The sequence below is a fragment of the Octopus bimaculoides genome, chromosome 3 (assembly GCF_046866305.1).
Source record: "Octopus bimaculoides isolate indiv1 chromosome 3, ASM4686630v1, whole genome shotgun sequence".
Taxonomy (NCBI): domain Eukaryota; kingdom Metazoa; phylum Mollusca; class Cephalopoda; order Octopoda; family Octopodidae; genus Octopus; species Octopus bimaculoides.
Genome location: NC_142930.1, coordinates 154,138,847 through 154,165,220, shown reverse-complemented (window position 1 = coordinate 154,165,220; position 26,374 = coordinate 154,138,847). Strand labels below are relative to the sequence as shown.

At 33.7% G+C, this 26,374-nt stretch overlaps 1 protein-coding gene across 1 annotated transcript in view; it reads right to left on the bottom strand.

The window, feature by feature from the left end:
• LOC106869250 (uncharacterized) overlaps nt 1-26,374 on the bottom strand; it is a 70,898-nt gene that overhangs the window by 24,700 nt on the left and 19,824 nt on the right. The window contains exons 2-10 of the mRNA XM_089349821.1: nt 16,448-17,403; nt 13,217-13,419; nt 11,821-11,898; nt 10,266-10,510; nt 7,594-7,942; nt 4,952-5,122; nt 3,821-3,935; nt 2,714-2,941; nt 245-422 (exon numbers count right to left, since the gene is read on the bottom strand). Of these exons, the coding sequence (XP_089205947.1) occupies nt 245-422; nt 2,714-2,941; nt 3,821-3,935; nt 4,952-5,122; nt 7,594-7,942; nt 10,266-10,510; nt 11,821-11,898; nt 13,217-13,419; nt 16,448-17,367 (2,487 nt within the window). The 5' untranslated portion in view covers nt 17,368-17,403. The remainder of the gene's footprint in view (nt 1-244; nt 423-2,713; nt 2,942-3,820; nt 3,936-4,951; nt 5,123-7,593; nt 7,943-10,265; nt 10,511-11,820; nt 11,899-13,216; nt 13,420-16,447; nt 17,404-26,374) is intronic.

Here is a 26,374-nt window from a genome sequence, read left to right as displayed (position 1 = left end):
TATTCAATAATTAATTCAGATGCAATATTTTAAATTTAGCAAAAGAAAAAAATGAAAATTGTTTTTAAATGTACATATAATTCTGTAACAAATTAATGTAAGATATTTCAAGTTTTTTCATAATTTAGTAATGATAATCCAGGAGGAGTTTCTTGTAACTTATAAAATGCAAAAGCAAACATTTTTCACTTGCCAGACAAATGCAAGTCATAAAATAAATATTTTTTTACAGAAAATTAATTACCTTACAACATGTAGAGAAAGCTTTCAAGGGATTGTAGCTTGCCCACATTCCCATTTCACAATCTGAAATGCAGTCCATAAATTTCTTGTAAAGTTGTCTTTGGATATTTGACATTCGGATAGTAAAGACATGTTCTTGTTTCGGGGGCAAACTAAACTGAAGGACTGAATGGCCTCTCCTGTTAGAATGAAAAGAATGTGAAGTAAATTAATTTACAAAAACAAAATTTTTTTTTTCTATTAAGAAAGTAGATTTGATAATCATTTTTTAAAGATGCTTATCCATGTATTAAATATTTATGTTGCACATACAGCACTTAGATATGATGCTTCATATTTTGTCAATGACTCAATTTGGGTAATAGAATTAATCCTCTACACAGTTTAACCTCACATTAAAAAAAGTCCACTGCAATTACAATTTGGATCCAGTCTCTAGGTAGCTCAGATAACTCACTGTATCACATACACAAGACCCTACCATAGCTATAACATTCACTTTTATTTACCAAGCAAGTAGCATGGAAACAAAACTCAAACAACTCAAGTGTCCTATTAAAATTATCCTAATCTCAGGCTTCCTCACCAAACATTAAAAAAATATGAACACAGAATATTTTATGGGTTCCTATCAAAGAGTTATGCTACTTTGAGAGATTTCATCATCATTTTGCACCTGTTTTCCATGCTGGCATTGGTTACACAGTTTGACTGGAACTGGTCAGCCAGAGAGCTGTGCCAGGCTCAAGTCTAGTTTGGCGTGGTTTCTACAGTTGGAAGCCCTTCCTAATGTCAACCACGCTACATGTCACCAGCACGGGTACCTTTTATGCGTCACCAACACTGACCACAACTACAATTTCACTTGGCTTGACGTGTCTTCTCAAGCACAACAAATTGCCAAAGGTTTCGATCACTTGTCATTGCCTCCCTCTTTTCCTTTTATTTTGGCTAATAAATTCTCCTAAATTCTTGTTTACTTTTATATTTTAAGAACATGTTAACAACTATTATGCTATAATAGTGTTAATGAAAAATATATCACTAACATTCTAATAGAAATGTTTAATTACTTAAGCAGAGCCTATTTGGCAGTTATAAAAAAATTATCAGCTAAGTAAAAATAGGAATTAAAAATAAAATGTGATATCTAAAAATAACAAAAAGAAAAAAGAAAATTAATTTAGAACTTGTAGTTTAGTAAAAGCATAGTCATATAGCTTAGGATACCAGTACTTGACTGGTAATTATTTTATTATTTCTGAGAGGACAGAAAGCCATTTAACAATTTAGAAATTTAAGATAAAATATAACAAAACTAAATCAGGAAGTAAAAATTACAAAATGAAATATTAACATTAAACAACATCTAAATCGTTTTGACATGTGCAGATAGAGAGATAGAAGTGTGGTGGCGAGCATAAAGCACTCATATCTGCAATTATATATCTGTCAGTTTATTGTTTGATGTCAATGTCATAACTTGCCCATTTTGCTACATTGCACATTTGTACATGTCATAACAGTTTTTAGTTCATCGTTTGGTTTGTTAAGAGCCAAAATACTGAATTTTTTTGTTTTTTCTATATTCAATACTATTAAGTGAAATTCATAACTTTGTGATAATCAAAAGTATTATTTGCAAAATTTCGTAATCATTTTTCCAGGTTAGTAAGAATATTACATAACAATAAAGCAATACTTTTTTACAGATGCATGTTCATTCTATTGCTAATTATTCATTTACAAAGTAGAACATAAATGAGACATGCTAACAGTTAAATCAAATAAGGCCAGAAAATAATGTAATAATGTGCAATGCACAGACCATAATAAATTCACGAAAAAATTTTTTTTGAAAACTTTTCCCAAAAATATAGCCAATTTTTATAGGAGACTAGTATATGGGACAACTGAAGTGACCCCCAACAAAAACTACTAGACTTGTTTCATTAACCCTAAATGTTAAAAAGCAAAGGTGGAGCTTAGTAGTATTTAAAAGAGCAAAAGTAGGATGAAACTGTTAAGCATACTTCCATTTGTCTTATTTACTTTCCTTAAATATTATTTCTAACTTAGGCACAAGGTCACAAATTCAAGAGAGAAATGTAGTCTATTAAAACCAGTACTTGGCCAGTGCTTATCAACTTCAAAAGGATAAAAGACAAAGTCAAACCCAGTTGGATTTTAACCCATTTGATTCCAACTTGTTATCAAAAGTTCTGAACCAAAATCTTCCACCAAACCTTAGTCACAATTTATGTTCCTAACACTAGCTTAATGATAACTAAGTTATTTTACTAAATTCTTTGTTATATTTAAAATTAATTGAAAGAAACACAGAGTATCTCAACAGAAAGATGGTAAAAAAAGGGTTAATTCTAAACATTAAAAATGTTATATTTGGTAATCTATCAACTCTGTCATCCACTTGGTTTATTAAAAAGAAAAAATTAAAAATATTTCTTACCTCTGAATAAATCCTTGCAACAAACTGTGAAGAACATGGGCTCTGTACCTCATTAAAGTGACATCCTCACGTGTACTGTCAACACATTGACCATTCATGATGGGTCGTTCAAACATGTTACAAAATTCTGCTTTTGTACCTAGATAGTTAGGTCTTACAAAGTCAACCATGCACCAATACTCCAATAAATTATTCTGCAGCGGGTAACCAGTTAGTACAATTCTTCTCCTTGAAAAAAAAATTGTTTTAAAAATAAACATTAGTTAAAAGATCTAATTTTTAAGATTAAATTAACAAACACAAAAATGATTTTCCTTTACTGACAAAACAATGTGGTTTTTCTCTCCAAAATAGTTTAGGCAGAAAGCCTTCTATAACTAGTAATAAAGCAGGGAATGTATACTGTGAATTCTACATTACAAAAGATTCTGTTAATAAAATGTACAGTGAGAATTTGAGAGAATTGAAATGCTTGAAGAAAATAATTAACTGTATATATGATGGGTGAAAACAGAATTCATGACATTTAACGAATTGGAAAAGTAATAAACTGAAGACTTCATTTAATCATTACTATATAATGCAGACCAATGCATCCCCACTAAAACCTTACTTAACTTGCTTAGGAATAAAATGTGCCTGAGCAATTAATTGTATAAAGTTCAAGATAATTCAGATTAAGAAAACAGCCTTAATTGAGAGATTGGAGATGAGAGAGGAACTAGGTAGAAAAAAAAAAAATTTCTTTTTTTAATCAGGCAATATAAATGAAAAAGTTTCATAAGATAGGATTCAATGGTGCACAAAGTAAATGTAAGCTAAGGATGACATAAAGTAAGGCCAATACTAATTCTTATAAATTGGAGACAAGAGATACCAAATAAAACTAGCTCAACTCACGCTAACTTGAAAAAGAAATTGATACTATCAAAATAATAATGAGAAAAATATAACAAAATAACCCTTATCAGTTCCAATAATTGAACAGTTTTACCGACGACAATCATCAACATTGCACAATGTTAAATATTTCATCAACAGAAATTAACAAAAAACTTATGGAAATGAAATTCATATTTGAAAAATTTTACATTAAATAAAACTCACTTTGTTTTAATGTTCTTCAATGATTGAGCCACTCCAGACAAACTGTTCTTTATGCGATGGCCTTCATCACAAACAATCAAATCTGGTCCAGGATTCACAAGTGCTTTTTGAATGCCTAGAACATATAATTTAAAGTGTAAACCATTTAAATATCATTTTGTTATAATTACAAGAGAACTTCCAAAAAATAGCTTCATATCATATAGTGGCCTCTTAACACAATTTCCTGAACACTTCACAAATTTTTTTGTTCTATTTAAATTCCTATTTAATTCTGTACTTTTGTCTCTTTGCAATTCATGTCTCAAAAATTTGTCCCTCTGCAACTTATGTCTCAAATCTTCATACTGACTAGAACGACCATATCAAATTAGTACTTTGCACTGAAAAATTTACCAAAATATGACTTCAAACAAAAACCCAACAACATTCTTTAGATTGTACATTTCTCAAAATGCCATATATGGTTGTTTTTTATTATCTGCCTGATGAGACAACAAATAAATAAATTCATTTTTTTATCTAAGAACTAAATTTATTTAAAATGCTTAGAAAGTTTACATTAGTAAAATAGCAAAAGAAAAAGGAATGAATTTCTGCCTTTTAATGTTTGAATAGCTACTTAACAAAACTTAGTTATCGGCCAACTAAAAATTGTGCAGTACTGTCAGAAATATATACAAGAAGTAATTAAAATCCTTTGTTGTTGTCGAGTTGTTAGTAAGAGGAAAAGCACCTAACTTTAGAAACCATGCTAAAAAAGGAACACAATGGGAGCATGAACTCCATGTGTTATGTCACATGATATATCTAGGAAGGCTGATATTAGGTACAGAGTTGTCTGATTATCTTTGATGCTGTCGGTGCCAGATGATGAGGCCTACAATGAGTGAGATGCTATGAGATTATTCTGATCCATGTCAGAATGGAAAAATGGATGTAAAAATGGTGGTATATGTACAGTCACACTAATACTATCATATAAGTATTGTATTGCTAATTGATATTTATTAATTATTATTACATCTTTTGACATTCCTGCTTTTCAGGATACAAAATAGTTTTCCATCTATTTAAATAAATGGCAAACAGAACTAAATTTATGTGCAAAATATCAAATTTAAATCTTACCTAAATGTAATTTTTTATTCATATCTTCTTCCTCAATATCTATAACAATCGGTTCATTATTCTTCTTTTTCCTTCGAGAAGGGGGAGGACCAAAAGTGCACTTTTTTGTTACCAACAATCTGTACATTTCATATCCCATCAAAAGTACTCCACCTACACGACTCCATTCATCTTGGAAAAAAAGAAGATGAAATTAATGAAAATTTGCATTAAAATCATATAATATTCAAACATTATAAATGTAAAGTTGATCTGTAATTAACAAGAAAAATGTTTTTGATTTTTTAAAAAGTTTTTGAGACACCAGTAATTTCAACTGGATGTTAAACTTGATTAAATTCAATATATGTAAACTTCGCCTTACTGGCACTTGTGCCGGTGGCATGTGAACAAAACATTGGACTGACTCCTGTGCAGGTAGCACGTAAAAAACACCATTTGAGCTTGGCCGTTGCCAGTACCGCCGAACTGGCCCTCGTGCCGGTGGCACATAAAAAGCACTCACTACACTCTCCGAGTGGTTGGCGTTAGGAATGGGCATCCAGCTGTAGAAACTCTGCCAGATCAGATTGGAGTTTGGTTTAGCCATCTGGTTCGCCAGTCCCCAGTCAAATCATCCAACCCATGCTAGCATGGAAAGCGGACGTTAAATGATGATGATGATGATAGGAATAATGAAGTGACTAAACATTTGCATATATTGTATTTATTCACATGTAAAATAGTCTATACACAGGGTGATTGTTCCTGAAATTTTCTTTAAAGTCTTTCAGATTATTTTTGTAATCAACATATCTCAATCAAATTTCTAACTTTTTACATAGAGAGCCAACATGGAAGGCAGACAAACGATGATAATGATACAAAACCATTTTTTTTTTTATGGGACAGATATAATCAATGAAATCAACAATTCCTAGAAATTGTTTTATTGATACTAGAGTGAAAGGCAAAGATTGAAGTGTAGAAATAAGCTTGATCTTGTTGAGGGATCAAACTTGCTTTTAATCTACATGATTGGTAAACCAAGTTGGAAAATACACTAATGGCCTTACTCCATCAACTTTTCTCATCTAGAAATATACTATAGATAGTGACAAAGAGATTTCCTACATAAATGAAATGTAAAGGAAAAGGTTATAGTTTAGCCACAAATTCTGAACCTGCAGGTTTAGGATCAAAGCCATTCCAGTTGAAACCTACATACACTTGGTGTATTGAGGTCAAGGTTAAATACATATGTATTTAGGTCTATATTATTCAATGTCTTTCTCTTTGATGGAAGAATGTGATTTGAAAGATATCTAGTTGAAACATTTAGCAGAACCATGTAGATGCTCCCTTATTGGCTTAAACATAACGAACAATTTATGTGGAAATCTGGACACATCTGTAGGTATAGATGACCAAATAAGTAACTAGAATATTCAGTCATCCTAATTTGCAAACATACGAACTGGCTGCCTCAAGTCTTGGTAATTTTTCTCTCACTCAACTAACCAAATTATATTATAAAAATAGAAGCAGAACTGATTCATTCTCCAGGACAGCTTTCAATTCCATTATAAAATATTTACATCAAGAATAACCATAATTTATACGAGCACTTGATATTGTATGGTCATCAATAGGCTTCAACAAACAATGTGGTCTTCATGGAAGATGTGTAACATGAAGTAGCTAATTTAATTGTGGATCTTGTACATTTCATCGTGTTTGTAAAAGACAGGAAAATAGGGCTCACCAAATCAACTAGCAGTAAACTAATTCTATCTAGAACTTTTTCAGAGAACTAAAACTTTCAACTTTACTGCAAACGAACCATGTCTGAAACTAAGAAATAAAAAGACACCCGATTTTATTTTTAAAATGATGGTCTAGATTCAACCAAAACCACAATTAAATTGATACTGTAGTTGACTGGTAATTATTTTATTATTTCTGAGAAGATGGAAAGCAAGCTGGGATTTGAACTTCAGCTAATATACACCCTTACAGGACAAGTTTTAATGATAAAAGGATAATCATTAAAATTTAAAAATTTATTTTTCTTTAATAATAGGTAAAAAAGAAAACAGATTTTCCTGTACACCAATAACCTCAAATTGGCTATGCTTCACTAAGAAAGTCTACCTTACCCCCAATATTTCTAGCATCATACATCATTGACATGGCATAACTAAAGATATCAGTTGAACTTGCTTTGTATAACCTATGTTTGTTGTCATAAGCATGTCTTTATAAAAGTGTTGCTTCATTTGCTAAGTCTTCTGACAAGCCTTGGGAAACTAAAATGCTAAGATGTTTACAAACTAGAAGCCCTCAAACAGATTTCCATACTCAATCAGACTGTTACTTAATGATAAAGATAATTCATTGCTCAGTTTAACACCTGGCCCTCTGGGTGTCTTTAACAAATGCCATTCTGTTTCAAGCAGTTAGATCAGGGTCTTTATTCTGAAAATAAATTTCTTCCTTCCTCCCACTAATCACAGAAGTCCGAAAAGGAGTCATGGATACTGTCCTTTCTCTTATGACTAAGTCTATTTAAAAAAAAAAAATAAAAAAAATAAAAGTATTACAAAAATCTTTTCCACTATAATTAGAAATTTATTTTTCAAACAGAAGACACGTTTACTTACCTAGTATTTTTGCTCTAGCTAAAGTTGTTTTATGATTATCATTGATAACAAACAGCTTGAAGTTTCTTGTTGTGACATCAAGATTAGCTTTATCTTCAGAGTCCTCGGGTGATTTTTCAGGTAACCACATATTAAATTCAGCTAACCAATTCTGTATGGTGTTAATTGGAACAACGCAAAGCACAGATTGAGCCTCAGTGAAACGCAAAAATATATCAATAAAGCCAATGAGTTGAATGGTCTTTCCTAAGCCCATGCTATGAGCCAAGATACAGCCAAAGCCGCTGCTGGATTTAAATCGGCTTTGGGATTCTATCACATTATCATACAAAAATCTGATGCCACCAATCTGAAATAAAATAAATATCAGAAAACTCAAATATACTTTTGATTTTATTTCCTTCCTGCTTTAAAAAATATTATACAAACATTATTATAGAAGCAAAAAAAAAAAAAAAAAAAAAAGAGAAAAGGGAATGGAACAGAGACAAAAGAAAGTAATTCTTGAATGGTGAACCTAATCAACCAACCAGTTTAACTAGTTTGGTCCTTACCAGTTTTTAGCAGGGTTTATGCCATAAGCATTCAAACTTAGACATACAAACCCTTAACATAGTTCTCAGAGAGATTCAGCATGACAACTCATTTTTGCCAGCTGAATGGACTAGAGCAATATGAAATAAAGTGTTTGGCTCAAGGACACATACTGCCAGGTGTTGAACTCACGGCCTTACAATCATGAGCTGAATACCTTAATCACATAATCACAGGCCTACACACACACCTATGTATAATAACTTGGACAAAGAGCCAGCTACTTTTAACATCTGCATTTCCATAACAAAATAGGTTGGGAGTTTCTGCAGTAAAGCATTATCCATATATCTAGACTTTATATCATATAAATGAATTAATATTCTAAGAACTGCCTACTACCTTAACAATATACATAAATTGAGTTCTACGCTTAACTTTTACATTCAGCAAGAAGCATCTAGTTGCATTGTAAGTCCTTGCCAGGATAGTTACTGCTTAGACACATCAAGAAGATATTTTTGTTGACTAAATGTTTTCTAAGCATTTGCACTCAATTGTCCTAATATAAAACACTAATTCTCAACTCTTTTACCCACAATTAAAGAACTTCTTGATTGCCTATCAGTCAAAGATTTCATTTCATCATTGACTATATGATAAAGAATTACTACTTATTTTCTTCCTATATACTCAACATAGCTATTCCCCTAAATAATAAGTTTCTATTGGTCTCTTACTACCAATTAGTATCTTTAATGTTTACTTTCAGAACTATTAATCGAGCCTTATCATTGTAATCATATTACAAAGATTATGACTGCAATGAAAACTAAGTCATTTACAAACTGAAGCTTTTATAAGAATTTGGTTTTTACTATTTTACTACTAATATTAAGAGAAGGAGGGCCTAGCACAAAACCTTACTGAATTTATATATATATATATATATATATATCATCATCATCGTTTAACGTCCGCTTTCCATGCTAGCATGGGTTGGACGAATTTGACTGAGGACTGGTGAAACCGGATGGCAACACCAGGCTCCAGTCTGATTTGGCAGAGTTTCTACAGCTGGATGCCCTTCCTAACGCCAACCACTCAGAGAGTGTAGTGGGTGCTTTTACGTGTCACCCGCACGAAAACGGCCACGCTCGAAATGGTGTCTTTTATGTGCCACCCGCACAAGCCAGTCCAGGGGCACTGGCAACGATCTCGCTCGAAAATCCTACGGGAGCCAGTCAGGCGGTACTGGCAACGGCCACGCTCAAAATGGTGCATCTCATGTGCCACCCGCACAAGAACCAGTCCAGGGGCACTGGCAACGATCTTACTTGGCTTGCCGGGTCTTCTCACGCACAGCACATTTCCAAAGGTCTCGGTCCGTAGTCATCGCCTCGGTGAGGCCCAATGTACGAAGGTCTTGCCTCACCACCTCAGCCCAGGTCTTCCTGGGACTACCTCTTCCACGGGTTCCCTCAACTGTTAGGGTGTGGCACTTTTTCACGCAGCTATCCTCATCCATTCTCACCACATGTCCATACCAGCGCAATCGTCTCTCTTGCACGCCACAACTGATGCTTCTAATGTTCAGCTTTTCTCTCAAGATACTTACACTCTGACGGGTATTCACATTGACATTACACATCCAACGGAGCATACTGGCTTCATTCCTTGCGAGCTTACGTATGTCCTCAGCAGTTATATATATATATTTTCAATTTTTTTAGGTTATCTCTTAATGGCATTCACAACACTCGTAAGTCAGTCTTTCACACCTAACCTTTTCAATGCCTATCAGGATGTTGAATGAAGACTCAGAACACAGTCAAAAAACCTTCTCTTAATAAATAAATGCAAACTAGAATTCTTTGATATTTCTAAAGAACTTTCTTTCAGCTACCTCAACAGAAAAATATGATCCACATACCAAAACAAACACAAACAGTATGAAAAGAAAAGTTAATTCCAGTCTAGCACACTAATCAAAATGTGACTTCATCAAGACAAATTAATCAGTTTCAATTCTATTAAAAAAATATATTTAGCAAATCATTACTTTCAAATATCTGTTTGAGAATTCTCCCAAAAATAAAATAAAATATCCATGTAAAGAATTGAAAATTAATTTTCACCTGATGTGGTTTAATAACACTTGCAATGTGTGGAGGGAGGAAAACATCAGGGTCACCTTCAGGATGACCAATATTAATTAAAACATTGCCGGTTTCGTCTGGTTGATTCAACTCATCGTTAATATGTGTACCAACATTATCCATATCTTCTTCCTCTTCTTCTTCCTCTGCCTCCTCAGGCTCTTCATCACTTTTTATCATGACAACATCATCATCATCACTAAGTTCAATGATGTCAGTCAACACTAAAAGTAATAATATAATAAAATATTAATACTCATAAGTACATATAGGTGAATGTTGCTATTTAAAATATTTTGAAGCTTTTTTTTTTATTCAATTCAAGTTAATTATTCAGTAATTGTATACAAACAACAATCATCATCATCATCGTTTAACATCCGCCTTCCATGCTAGCATGGGTTGGACGATTTGACTGAGGACTGGTGAAACCAGATGGCTACACCAGGCTCCAATCTGATTTGGCAGAGTTTCTACCGCTGGATACTCTTCCTAACGCCAACCACTCCGAGAGTGTAGTGGGTGCTTTTACGTGCCACCGGCATGAAGGCCAGTCAGAAGGTACTGGCAACAGCCACGCTCAAAATGGTGTATTTTACGTGCCGCCTGCACAGGAGCCAGTCCAGTGGCACTGGCACAATCTCGCTTGAATGTCTTTACATGTGCCATGCATTCCTAACATTCTTTCAGATGTCCAAAAGATTTCAGTTATTACCACCAAGTTTAATCAGTCTTGGCTATACAATTTATCAGCAAGTATTTTACTTATCTATATTATCTTGTGAGACAAAATTTAATCAAAATGTCAACCATACAAGTCACTGCCAAAAAGTAAAACACCACAACCAAAATCACAGGATCTGGTAACTGCCATGGATAGTTTCACTTATTTGGATATCTTTTGAACTGCTTCCCTTAAGCTCTTCCTAAATTCCTCTTATAGTCAATGAGTCTTTGGATTGTGGGAGTTTACAATATCCTGTTTTGGAACTCTCTTTTAACATTTCAGTGACAATGTTGTTGTTGTTGTTGGCACTCCATCGCTTACGACGTCAAGGGTTCCAGTTGATCCGATCAACGGAACAGCCTGCTTGTGAAATTAACATGCAAGTGGCTGAACACTCCACAGACACGTGTACCCTTAACGTAGTTCTCAGGGATATTCAGTGTGACACAGAAACAGGAAGTAAGAGAAAGTTGTGGTGAAAGAGTATAGCAGGGTTCGCCACCATCCCCTGCTGGAGCCTCATGGAGCTTTAGATGTTTTCGCTCAATAAACACTCACAACGCCCGGTCTGGGAATCGAAACCGCGATCCTATGACTGCGAGTCCGCTGCCCTAACCACTGGGCCATTGTGCCTCCACTCAGTGACAGTATAATTTTATAAACAATATGTCATTTTCTCAAATTACTAATATTAATAAACATACCTCCAAAAAAAATCAAAATTATGATTATACAGTATAAAAAAAAAAAAAAGCAAATTTCACTTCCATACTATGTGAATCATTGTAAATTTAATAACTCCATTACCTTTCTTCTTGTTCTCATCTCCACTGTCAAGAAGGATAACATCATCTTTGCTAAATTGTTTGTTAGTTTCTTCAGTACCTATAAATAGAATAAGTAGACAGATTTTAAAATTTGAATACTAAAACAAGGACTCCTATTAAGGTTTTACAATTGTAAACGGGCAAAATCCAAAATCCAGTGTGACAGGTAGAAAGCAAATGCACTAACTCATTTAACAATCAGCGTTTGCTGGCAGAATTTGAATTAACAATCTGAATAGCATCATCATCATCTACCACTTTTCCATGCTTGCAGGAGTTGGAAAGAATTTGTCAAGACAGATTTTCTGTAACTGGACGCCCTTCCTGTTGCCAACCCTCACCCGTTTCCAAGCAGGGTAATACTTCCCATGGCCAGACATGTTTTTCCATGGAAAACTGGAAACAACATTGATTGTATGATGGTGATGCATGTTTATAACTATCATGTGATGTCTAGACAAGAGTACACACACACACACATACATAAACTACAGGTTTCTTTCAGTTTCCATTCACCAAATCTACTCCATGCAGTGGGATTGAACCCAAGTCCCACTGTATGGCACCTTGAGCAATAGACTAATATAGATTCTCCATTGCATGATAAAGCTTATATTTTAGTGAACGTTTTTTTTTATTTAAATATTATCAATTAATCAACAAAGGACAAATGATAAAAAAAAAGTGATAAAAAAAGTGATGACAAATTTAACTGAAAATTACAACAATTCAACTTGACCATGAAAGAGATAGAGAAACCACAATAAATAGATTTATCGGTTTTATTTCATAATCAAGCTGAAGTGATATTAAATTTCATAGAAATTTGATTTTTTTTTTACCATTTTTATTATTAACCCTTCATCAATTAACCCTTTACAATTCAGATTACTCTGCCAATTTTTATGCTTATTAATTCACACAGTTTTGAATTAATCATGCATTATCATGTAGCTTTGAGATTTTGATGATGTAATTGTCTATGTTTAGAATGATAGTATAGGGTTGGATTTGGCCACTTTGAACATAAAATAAGTTGAATATTTGGGCTAGATATGGCTAGTTAAGTGATAATTTTTTTAAATAACATTCACTAAAATATGGTGGTTTTTATTGGGTTGTCTGGAAAGTTCGTGCCGATTTTTAAAGGAAAGAAAAAGGTCGACAAATACTTGCCATTACATTTTTAATCAATCAAATATGAACCATTTTGTTGCACAATTCGTCTCCATCTTTCCTTTAACTTGAAAATACCCTCTTCCCAGAATTGAGGTGGTTTCATGGCAAATAAGTCAAAAGGTAAACTACTATAAATCAAGACGAACTTTCCGGACAACCCAATATATATATATATTAAAAAAAGAAAGAAAATTTACCAAGTTGATCAGTTCCCAAATAGAAAGCAGCAGATGAGCAATCTCCTTGTAGTAGAGATTTCAGTTGAGAATCTTTCTCTTCTGGCTTTATTACTTTTTGCTGCATTTGTTTCTTCAATTCTTGCAAGCGCCGTTGCCGTTCCATTTCTTCATTTTGAGCAGCAAGGGTTTCTGCCTCAAGTTGGTCATCACGTAAAATTGATCTGAAGAAATTAAGACAATTCCATCCAAACAAACTCTGTATAACATTAACAATTTATGTTTTCCAGCTAATAAATAAGATGGCACATAAATAGACACACACAAGAAAGATTTTATCACAACATCCAATTATTCCTTGCTACCTACTATTAAACACAACATCATTACCATCATTCAAATTAAACATAAAAGACTAACAAGGAACTATATGAAAAAAACTAATTTTAATATGCTTGTACCTTCAATACAATAGTTTTATACATGTATGTGAACAAATACAAACACATACACTGACCAAAATAAATTTAAGACCGATAAGAACAGTTCTATCCCTTCATTAATTTATTTTTAACAAAACTGTATAAAATTAGTTTACTTTTTACAGTTTATGTAGAATCTTTTCTCTTTCGAATGATACAGGCATGATATATCTTTCTACAATTTGAATAGTTTTAATGCACAATTAATTCAAATGATTGAAATTTGTCAGCAAAATAAGTAAGTTTAAGATTGTACCAACATTATTTTGTTTAAATTGAAAATTTACATCACAAATGATCAACAAACAAAAATTTATTATTAGTATCCTAGTTCCATAACCATTATTTTCAATTATGGCCTTACAACGGCATGATATGGAGTTCGACAAATGAGCACAAAAATCACCTGCCATATTTCTTCAATAAAAGTATATAATTTGGAAAATTATATATAACATGAACTCTTTTAGGAACATAATTCCATAAATTTTCTATCAGATTCAAATCCGGGCTCTGCAGAGGCCACTCAATAACCACCACATTATTGCGCTCAAAATATTGCAAAACTTTCCTAGCCTTATGAACGGAGCAATTGTCCTGCTGGAAAATAGATCCCAGTGGCATCTGATTATTTAAATATGGCAGCACATTTTTATTTACTAATTGCAGATAGCCTACACTGCTCAATCTGCCATCAACTTTAACAATTGGACCAACACCTAAGCTGCTGAACACTGCCCACACCATTACCCACCACCTCCCATTTGCACCGTTTTCTTGACACACTTAGGATGGAAATTTTCAGTTGGACAGCAGCTAACATAAGTTTTTCTGTCTGATGCAGAAGTGGGATTTGTCTCTCCAAAGAACTTTTGAGCAGTCTTTGGCCATCCATTCAATATGGCTTTTAATAAATTCGATCCACTTCCACCAGTTCATCTCAGAAATTATCGGCTTCTTTAGAGCAATCCAGCCAAACAGTTCAAATTTTTTTAGGCAGTTTCTTATTTCTTTATTGCCCACAAGGGGCTACACACAGAGGGGACAAACAAGGACAGACAAACGGATTAAGTCGATTATATCGACCCCAGTGCGTAACTGGTACTTATTTAATCGACCCCGAAAGGATGAAAGGCAAAGTCGACCTCGGCGGAATTTGAACTCAGAACGTAGCGGCAGACGAAATACCGCTAAACATTTCACCCGGCATGCTAACGTTTCTGCCAGCTCGCCTTAAACTGCTCTTTTAGGCAGTTTCTGACAGTTTGTTGTGTAAAGCTGATGTCCGTTTAATCAGATAATTGCTTGCAAATGTCCACTGCTGCTAGCATTTGGTTACCTTCAGAGAGCCTATGAATTCACCGATCCATTTGTATTGTTGTTTTTCTTGGAGTGCTCATTCTTTGCTGATCTTTGTATTGGCCAGTGGCTTGATAAAGTTTCCATGCTTGAACACAAGCCGTATTACTGCATCCTAATTGCTTGCTATGTTCATGGAGGACACATTTTGCTGATGAAGCAACACAATCTTTGATCTAGTAACTTGGCTGATACCACGACGCTTTCCCATAGTGAATTAATGTGTGACAATGCTCGATTACTAAACAAAACAGTGTAGTTTGACCAGCCATATGACCACCCATTTGGTTTATCAATGTGTATAATCTTGGTACGGTCTAAACTTATTTTCCCGACAATTTCTAATCATTTGAATTAATTGCAGATTAAAATTATTTGAATTGTAGGAAGATATATAACTCCTATATCTTTTGAAAGAGAAAAAATTCTACACACACTGTAAAAAGTAAAATAATTTTATACAGTTTTGTTAAAAATATATTAATGAAGGAATACAACTGTCAATACCGGTCTTAAACTTATTTTGGCCAGTGTATATGTTAGTGTAAGGTGCCACCTTACATGACAGTAAGATGGCACCTTACTGTCATAGCAGTAAGATGGCAAGCTGGTAGAATCATTAGCACACCGGGCAAAATGCTTACCAGCATTTCATCCATCTTTGCATTCTAAGTTTAAATCCTGCCAAGATTGACTTCACCTTTCATCCTTTCGGGGTCGATAAAATAAGTACTGGAGTCAAAGTAATTGACTTACCCCTAATATTGCTGGCCTTGTGCCAAAATTTGAAACAAACATATCACAGCAGTAGGCTACAAGTTTTAGTTATGGTTCAACACATGACAGGCACATGTGTTTCTTAGCATGTTTTAACATATGATGAACTAAAACCAACAGCTAAATACAAGTTAATCAAAGTTATAAAGTTTTCTAGTCAGTGATAAGGACAGCATTCCAACAGCCACAGGGACATTTACTGCTGAGAGTTTGAGCCCAGAACCATGTGGTTGGGAAGCAAGCTTCTAGCTTCTTACCACACAGCCAGTATGTATATTATTATATTGCAATATATTAAGAAAAGGTTGCTCCATAGAATCACAGGTTAAAATTCAGATTTTATACTTGGTATAGTAAGGATGGATGTTGGTTTTGAGAAATTCTTTTTTTTAAGCCCATATCCCTACACACACATATATATATATATATATATATATATGGTAATTGATACAGAAGAATGTGAGAAAACTAGTGTTGGATTTCACTGACAATTAGTATGTCCAATGAAGTATTCTGTTGGAAAAGCTAGACTTCACTTCTTCCTCAAGGCAAAACAATTTCATTTTGTGAACTTTAATAAACAAACACACACACATATAAAACTCATAAAATTTTTGAACAAAATAATGCTTACCTAATATTTCTTCTTTTGGTTTTTTCTTTCTCTTTCTTCCGTTGACGTTTGAGTGTTAGTTTTCGTTTTCGAGATGAAATTTTTGGTTTCTCTTCATCATTGCTGTCACTTTTCTTCTTCTTGCGTCCTTTACGAGAGCTCTTCTCTTTGCTTTTTACCTTTTCTGTATCTTTTTGCGTTTCCTCTTCCTCATTATCTTTCCCACCATCATCATCATCATCATCATCATCATCATCCTCATCATCGTCAGCGTCATCGTCATCATTGTCTCCATCCTCATCTTCATCATCTCCAGAAGACGATGAGGAGTCACCATCTTCATTTGAAGATGAATTTGAACTAGTGCTATCAGAATCCGAAGAATTTGAGCTTTCGCTATCAGCATTATCTTCACTTGAAGATGGAGATTCGTTTTTGATTTCATTTTCATCTTTTGGAGTAAAGGACACATCTGATTCTTCCTTTATGTCTTTAATATCTTCCATTTCAATTTTTGATTGTTTCGATTCCACTATATCACTGTCAGATTCATCGTCATCATTTTCAACTTTCTTCACTCTTTTTCTTTTATGTTTCTTTTTCTTTTTATTGCTGTCAGTACTAGGTTCTTCTTTCTTTACTTCCTCCTCTTCGTCGTCATCATTTCTTTCTTCAGACTGTTCTGAATGAGCTTGGGGTGAAGATGGATCCATCTTATCGTTACCAATCAGATTTTCTTCAATATTTTTATCTTCAGGTTTTTCACTATCAGAATTTACTTCATTCTGAATGTCAGTTAAATTATCATTTTCTTGAGTATCTTCTTTGTGGCTGGTAACAGCTGCAATTAAAGTATCTAAATAATCAACCTCTGCCATTTGATCATTTAATTGGTTTATTGAAGCATTGCAACTGGATATATTATCAACACTAGTTTCCATATTGGCCGATATTTTATTTAGACTGGTATTTGATAACTGGAAATAAAAGACAGAAAAACAGAAAAATAAAATTACTTTATTGTTAACAAATTCCAAATACATAATAAATTTATGGAAAGTAAGTGGATTAATTTTAATCAACAACTCTCTATATTGGTAGTATACTATAACATATAAATGACATGAAGAAATACATATTCTCTTGTAAATAGTTAATAAAAACATAATATTAACACTTTGGAATAATTATCATCATTAATTTTTTATGCTTTTTTAGTCAGGAAAATCTATTTGAGGATCTAAAGGTTTGCAATTCAATAAACAATGCTAACTACTTGATTTGATATGTTAAGCTTTTAGCAACGAGTGAAACTCAAATATAACACCTTCACTGCTTTAATCCTTTTGATACTATCAAAACTGCAACTGCTTTTAGTTCTATGATACAAACTCCCTACTTTAAAGTAATGTAAATGGAAACCTCCCAGCAAAACTTCATGTTAATTTATATTCCAAGCACTAATTTAATGACAGTTATTTTACTAAATTCATTATTTTCAAAATGCACACACACATATACAATGGGTTTCTTTCAGTTTCTATCAGTCAAATCCACTCAGAAGGATTTGGTCAGCCCTGGGTTGACACTTACCCAGGGTTCCATGTAGTGGGACTAATGCTGAAACAAGATTTGAAAGCAAGGTCCTTAATCACACAGCTAGAATACATTAGTATATTTTTAATTAAAAACAAAACAAAAGAATGAAGCAAAATAAATTAAAACAGACATTTAGGAACAAAGTATATCAATGTGTTAACTGATGTGGTTATCTGACCTGCTAAAATTAGCAACCAAATCATCTTTAAATCAAACCTATCTTGAAAAAATAATTTTAAAAAAAAGGATACAGTGGATGGTGGGCTTTTGGATACACTATGAAAAATAGACAGAATGATTGTGATTAGAACAGCGTTAATCAAATGATCTGTTCAATCAGGGTTGATAAGACTACTGTCTTTATATGTTTTAATGATAACCTACTGCAAGATCTTTTGCTTTACAACCCTTTGCCTTGTTTACATTTTTAACACTAGAAGGACCGGACTTTTCACCTACCATTAAGGACCAGAATGTGTCATTTGAGGCAATGAGGTTTCTCAGTTTGAAAGGGAAAAAAAAAAAGAAAAGGATAAGTAGAAAACCTTTATTAAATGTATGAATCTACTGGATTTTATGATTTCATGATATTAGTCACAATAGTTTGATATTTTGATAGAAATTTATCCTTACAAATTAGAAAGAAATTTATTGAAATTCTAAACATTTATCACAATATTTCAGCACACATTTGCCACACAGAGGTTTTTTACAGACTCCATACATTTCTGTGGTTCTGTTTCAGCATTTTGTTTCCACATATATACATCTGACTTAATTTTTAGAGGAAGAAGTTTCCTCAGTAGGTGTTTGATAGTACATGAACAACCATGAGGTGAATCACCACAAATATCTTCAGCAACTTTTTGAATATATTCCTGTTCACTAATGACTGAGTTACAAACACTTGTGTATAAGCTGTTTACAAGAGCAACATCCAAAATATTAAAAAAACATGCATTGGCCATCATCTACTGATTGCTTTGACTGAATAATGCCTTACCATTTGGTCAAGCATGTCTACGCCTATTTTATTTTTGTTATAAAAAAAAAGTATGGTGTCAGGGTTAGGGTTAGGCTTCTTGGGTTTATTTTCAGAAAGAATTTCTACATGTTGATGTAAGGTACCAACAACAGACTTTGATTTTTTGCACTGGTATGATGTGTGACAGTAGGCTTCTCTGTGGATTTCAAAACTACTGTTTCATAGACTGGTTTCACCTGTTTTACTGCTTCTGCTAATTCCCTTCTGTTGTGACGAATTGTTCTGACTAAACTGCAGTTTTGTTTTGTGAGCTGCAAAGGCTAAGCAATTACTGAATATCTAAAACAGTGTCACATGTATTAATAAACAAAAGCAAGTGCAAGTTTCAAAAGTTGCAAGTGCATCAATTGACGCATGGTCCTTATAGGTAGTATGTGTTTTTTGTTTTTTTTTACAGTTGGTACAAACAACCTATAATTTATAGTGTATATAGATATCATAAAACTATGAAAAGTCAAGCACCATGATGCCAAAATCAGTTTTTGAATTGTGTGCAATTAAGACTTCAAAATGCATCAGTTGACACACTCGGTCCTTCTAGTATTGAAAATCTTAGTCAAAGAGAAAGGCAGTACCTACAATCCTATCTATACAGAGCCTGAGACTAACAAGCAGGAGAGAGAAAGTTATTCTCAAACCAAAGAACTGGTCAGAATGCTTGCAATACAGTTGGCATCACTAAAGGAATCCAATGAGCCAGGTGGTGATGTCAAATCAGGCAATAAGTCCACCACCAAAATGCAAGGTTATCAAATTTAGATGTTTATAAATTATATGAAATTGATAAGCATTGTTCCTATTTAACCCTAGGACAATTGTTATCCTGTAGACATAGTGTGTCCACTACATACTGTAATACTTTCTAGAATCTTAAACTGTATCCTTTCTTTATTTTTAAGATAGTAAAGTGTGAATTAGAGGAGACTTAAGTATTTCTGATAGATGGAGAAACTATGTAGAAGTCATCTTGTTGACTTGCAAATTAACTGTTACTGCTGTTTAACCCTAGGCCATCTTTGATCCTGAAGATCTACAATTAAAAGAATTCCAGCTTTCATTGTTTATTCAGTGTTTCCAGAACTAGATTAGCCTGTATTTTCTTTCTTAAGAAGGTAGGATGTGATTTGAGAAAGAGTTTGCTGCTAGTTTTAACATAGAAGCTCCTATAACGGTTTGCAAAAAGTGGGTGTTCATTTATTTCCTTTATGTGTTCTTGCCAAAAGGCTGGGGCCATGCTGGGGCACCATCATTTTGTTTATTGTTACATACTAATTTTTGGTATTTTACATAAAAGTGCATTTCAGGGATAACAAGTGTAAGAACAATCATGTTGTAAGAAATTCACTTTGCAACCACATGATTTTGAGGCAGATCCCATTGCCTGGCACCTTCAGCAAGTGTCTTTTCCCAGAGGCTCAAGTTGACCAAAGAAAACCTGTGAAGGGAGCCCATTCCTGTTCTTGGATGGTAGATTTAATCTGTCACCCAATTAAACACAACTACCTGGCCCTTTGGGACCCTTAGTCTCTGGCCTGTGCATAACTCTATCTCTTCCTCCCACTAGTCACAGAGGCCCTGACAAAGGTAATGGACACTGCCCCCTCTACTTTGACTAAGTCACAAAACATGAAAATAACAATTGATTTTTATAATTAGTGTAAAGTAATGAAGATGTTTATTTTATTTGTCTAGCAAACGATAGTATTTCAATGCCTAAATGTCTATATAAGTTATTAATAAGATTATAAATTGTTCAGTCTATTTATCTCAACTCTAGTGATGAAGCATTTTTTAACATTTACATATCCTACTTCATTTCAATTGGTTGGATTTCCAACCATCATCAAGAGTTTTATTCTTGAATGTGCACAAACTATCGGGCAAAATTTGAACTAAGAACCTTAGTGTGATAGGCGACTGATACTTTAATAGTCTGAAAAAATTATAAACTTAGCCCATTAGCATTTAAACTGACAATATCTGGCCCAAATATTCTACCTGTAATTATATTAAAACTGACCTGATCCAGCCTCTCACATCTACCTTACAATATCATTCTAAAAATAAGCAATCACATTAAACTCTTGAAGGTACAAGAATAATGTATGATTAATTGAAAACAACGTGAATAAATAAGCATAACATTTGGAAGTGTAATCTAAATGCTTATAACAAGTTTGATTGATAAAGAATCAAATCTTTCTTTACATCAATAAATTCATTTTATTCACAGAAAACTCAATAGAAAGAATTTGATCGCACACAAAATACATATTACCCACCAAACAAAAAAGAAAATAGCTTGCAAATGACTTTTTACATTTACGGAGATATAATTTAACTATCTAAGATAGTGATATGAGTTGACAAAATTATGTACAATGGAAATCTAGCATAATGGTAAATGTAAATTGAACTTCAACAACAAAAAATATGCCAGCTTTTTTGCAAAAGAACATATTTATCTTTTGTTCGGACTAGTTACTTTTAGTATTTCCTATTTTACAGTGCATTGAGTAAAACTTTCATATTGTTAATGAAAAGAAAATTGCTTTAATATGACTTAGAATTTTTATTCAACCAATACCAATAATAAAGCTTATTAAAATCTACTTTATAGTTATATACTAAATAAAAGAAACTATTTAAAACAGGTTAAAACATTACGAGAGCAATCATTGCACTAAAACCTTTAACATACGAGTCAATAAAGAAGCTTGTATTTGGTCACTTGACTGAAAGATACAGTCACTAAATCTACCCCTACTGTCTTAGAAACAGAAGGACAGGCAGAATGAATACAAAAGTCCCACTTGGAGAGATAGAGTTAACAAATGTAAACAGTAGTAGCATTGTAAAACTGATTTACTGTACTGATTTCATCTCATATTAAAAGTAATCTGTAACAGATACAATCATATATATGCAAAGAGAAAGACAAGAATTAAGTATCACTTCACTGCCCCCCCCCCCTCCAACAATGAAAAGAGACTCTGCTAAGTAGACTAAATAGACTGTAACATTCAGAATTAAGTAATTCTTGGCCATAATGACAATATAGTGCCAGATAAACATTGTGTTAGTTGTCCAGTACCTGTGTTCACCCCCTTATGAAGAGAATACTTGATAATATCAATATAGTAGATGCAATGTTAACCCTCTGTAAAATAAAAAAAAACAACACCCTATAACCTTAAAAATACAAAAGCACAAATTAGACAATGTAGTTCTAGATCAGGGGTTTTCAAACTTTTTGACTTGCGGACCCCTTTATATTTCAGGCTTTACCTTAGGGACCCCCTTATAAACGCTTATGAAATTTATACATAAATGTTTGCTTAAAATAACATTTTTACATTTATTTATTTAACAACATTTAACAAATAGGTTTATTGTCTATTAAAAGATTTCGATTAAAAAACATATATAAAATCAAATTGCCCATAAAAAGTATTTGCTGTCCGCGGACCACAGTTTGAAAACCCTGTTCTAGATATCCCAATAAGGATAAAATGGCTATGGTTGGAATGTTTTGATCAATAGATTTGCTCAATTAGGGTTAACCTATGGCTAAACAACTCAAATTCTATCAATGTCTACAAATAATTTTTCCTTATAAATGTTTTCTGATTAACTGTATATCATCATCATCATCGTTTAACGTCCGCCTTCCATGCTAGCATGGGTTGGACGATTTGACTGAGGACTGGTGAAACCGGATGGCAACACCAGGCTCCAATCTAATTTGGCAGAGTTTCTACGTCCTGTAAATTTCTATCAACTACTGTTTTTGTTGAATAGCTTATATCAACTCTAATTGAGCAAAGTCATGATACAGAAACAATCGACTACAATTCCAATACACTACAGGTTTGTCTGACAATAGTTTGAAATTACAATAGTTCAGCAGGTGTCAACAGTTATTGCTAAATTATGCTGTATAATTCTAATTATCATTTAACTAATTCTTCATGTATCATTTGAAAGAAAAATGTTAAGAAAGGAAATAATCTAAATAAATATATTTTACGATTGAAAATGCTTTTTCTATTCCACCTTAGGTTAGATCAGTTACACAATCAATCTTTTCAAACATGTTTTATACTACCATTTATTATTTTAACATCTATGAAAGAGTGTAAGTCTAAAATTTGAATCAACAGCAGTTTTCTTGTTACTAGGTGCTTCCAATTAAACATATCATGCATCTTCCATTGTAAAGATTGGTATATTTGGAACTGTTTTGTTCCCATATTATTATACTAAATTCTATCTCTAAATTTCACATAACATATTATACTACTTCTGTCTTTGGTACTATGAACAAATACACTGTTTCATTATATATAATAATAATAAAAATATATAAAAGGTGCAGACGTGGCTGTGTGCTAAGAAGCTTGCCTCCCAACCACAAGGTTCTGGGTTCAATCCCACTATGTGGCACCTTGGGTATGTGTCTACTACTATAGCCTCAAGTCAACCAAAGCCTTGAGTAGATTCGATAGATGGAAACTGAAAAGAAGCCCATCATGCATGTGTGTGTGTGTTTGTCTGTCTGTCCCCAACCAGTGCTTGACAACCATTGTTAGTATGTTTAGGAAAGAGACTGATAGAATAGGTACCAGTCTTAAAAAAAATACTGGGATCAATTCATTCAACTAAAAATACTTGAAAGTAGTGCACCAGCATGGCCACAGTCTAATAACTGGAACAAGTAAAAGATAAAATACATATTTAAACATACATACATCTTTTTATGAACTCACATATACACACCATGTATTTAGTGGTAGCAGTGGCCATAAAATAATACAAAAACATACTTGATAAACTAAAAACTGATCTTTTATGTGTTTGTCATTAGACTGGCCGTGCTGGAGCACTACCTTGCAGAATTTTAGTGGAATGAACTGACCACAGTATGCTCTTTTTTTTTAATGCCTGATACTTATTCTTTCAGTCTTTTTTGCTGAACCACCAAGTTACAGGGACATAAACACACCAGCACTGATTCTCAAGCAGTGGTGGAGGGACAAACACAGAGACGCACACACACACACACACACACATACACACACACGCACACACACACACACATATATATATAACATGGGCTTCTTTCAGTTTTCATCTACAAAATCCACTCTTTGGCTACAGCAGAAGACATTTGCCCAAGATTCCACACAATGGGACTGAACCCAGAACCATGTGGTTGAGAACGAAACTTCTTACCACACAGCCACCACAAATACACATCGTTGCTATTATGCAAAAGTGTCTTAAGTCCAAAATGTTGCTTTTTCTGAAAACAAAAAAATAGTTTCATCATTCCATAGCAAAACTGTTGGACTACAGTTTGACAATTTTTGATATCTTGGCATTTAAAGCAACTGAAGATATGATAGTTTGACCAAAAGAACTGGCTATATTGCAAGCAACAATAAATATTGGAAAAAAAAATGTATTTGGCCAAATTTGGACATATGACAGTTTAACATAATAGCAACGACATATTCACAAAAATATGCTAAAATAACTGGAAAACATTAGACAAACATCAGAATAAGATATTAAATAAATAAAAAACCCTGTAGAAAAATGATGACCATAGTGCCAAAGGAAGTGGATGACGGTGAAGAAATACTAATAATAGGAGTGCTATATAGAGGTAAAAAAAAATTTTTTTTTTTTCATAAGGATTGAGATTTTGTTCTATTTTTACCAATCCTAACATGAAATATAAAAAAAAAAATGTTAAGCCTGAAGTCCAGGAGAAAGTGTGTTGTACCTTTCTGCAACACCATACCTTAATTTTTGTAGCAAGAGTTGATTTTGAGAGTTTTTTTCCACAACTCAAATTCTGCTTTAAATAAAAAATTTCATGTAAGTTTTCTAGGATTATTTATGATAAAGTCATAAACATAATTGACTAGTACAATTAGCTGTCAAGAAATATATTTTAGAGCCAACTTACTTCAATTAGCACATTTCACTAAACATTGTTGATTTATTGAAACAAAACATTACTTCCTCTAATGTAAGTCCCAGGTTCCTGAAATTGCCATCAATACAATCTGCTGTTTGATAATGTTCTATATATCTTGCCTGCTGGAGGCACAATGGCTCAGTGGTTAGGGCAGCAGACTCGCGGTCATAGGATCGCGGTTTCGATTCCCAGACCGGGCGTTGTGAGTGTTTATTGAGCGAAAATACCTAAAGCTCCACGAGGCTCCGGCAGGGGATGGTGGCGAACCCTGCTGTACTCTTTCACCACAACTTTCTCTCACTCTTACTTCCTGTTTCTGTTGTGCCTCTAATTCAAAGGGTCAGCCTTGTCACGCTGAAAATCCCCGAGAACTACGTTACGGGTACACGTGTCTGTGGAGTGCTCAGCCACTTGCACATGAATTTCACGAGCAGGCTGTTCCGTTGATCGGATCAACTGGAACCCTCGACGTTGTAAGCGATGGAGTGCCAACAACTTGCCTGCTAGATAGCTGTAACCAAATTTTATCTCCAATGCTAGCTCACAGGTGATTCTATTGCCTTTACCACAAACAAAACCCAATATACAATCTTGCTGCCTCCCTCATCCCAGATGAAACTAGGTGATTGATTGGACCAAAACGCAGGGCCTTTCTGAGAGATCTCCCATGACTTTTGAACTACTGTCAATGTTTTCATTATCTCATCCTCACACCTGGTTGATAAGCATCTCTGAGAATGAAAGATTTTCAAACACTTCATTTTCTGACAATATTGACCTTATAACGGTCACTGCAGATATCTGAATCACATTCATAAGTAACTTGCTGGTACAGCAGCCACTGACTTAAGTGATTTTTTAGGTCAAGTGCTTTCTTACAGATAGGCATTATTTTTTGCCTATTTGACAGATATGCTCCATGTTTTGTGCATTTCACAAGTTGGCCAACAAAATCAGTGACCTATACTTTCTTGTCCAGGCTTTCTCTCAACTAATATTTGTTCTGTTTCTTTTTGTTGCTCCATAGCATCTAGGTATTTGAAGACAGCAATGGTTGACCACATACTCATTGACATGCTTGTGCTTTGAACAGCACATTGGCTGTTGGGCCAACTAGAAAGCAAGGTAGCTGAACTTGGTCAAGTACTTCTCCATATTTAGATTGTCAGCAGGTTTTTCTACTGATCTGCAATTAGTGTATGGAGAGGAATTACTCATGCAATATCAGTGTCCATGTCTAATACTTATGATGCTTGTACTGTAATTTTACTTTTTTCACAATCTGGAAATATACCTCTCCCAAAAAGAAGATGAC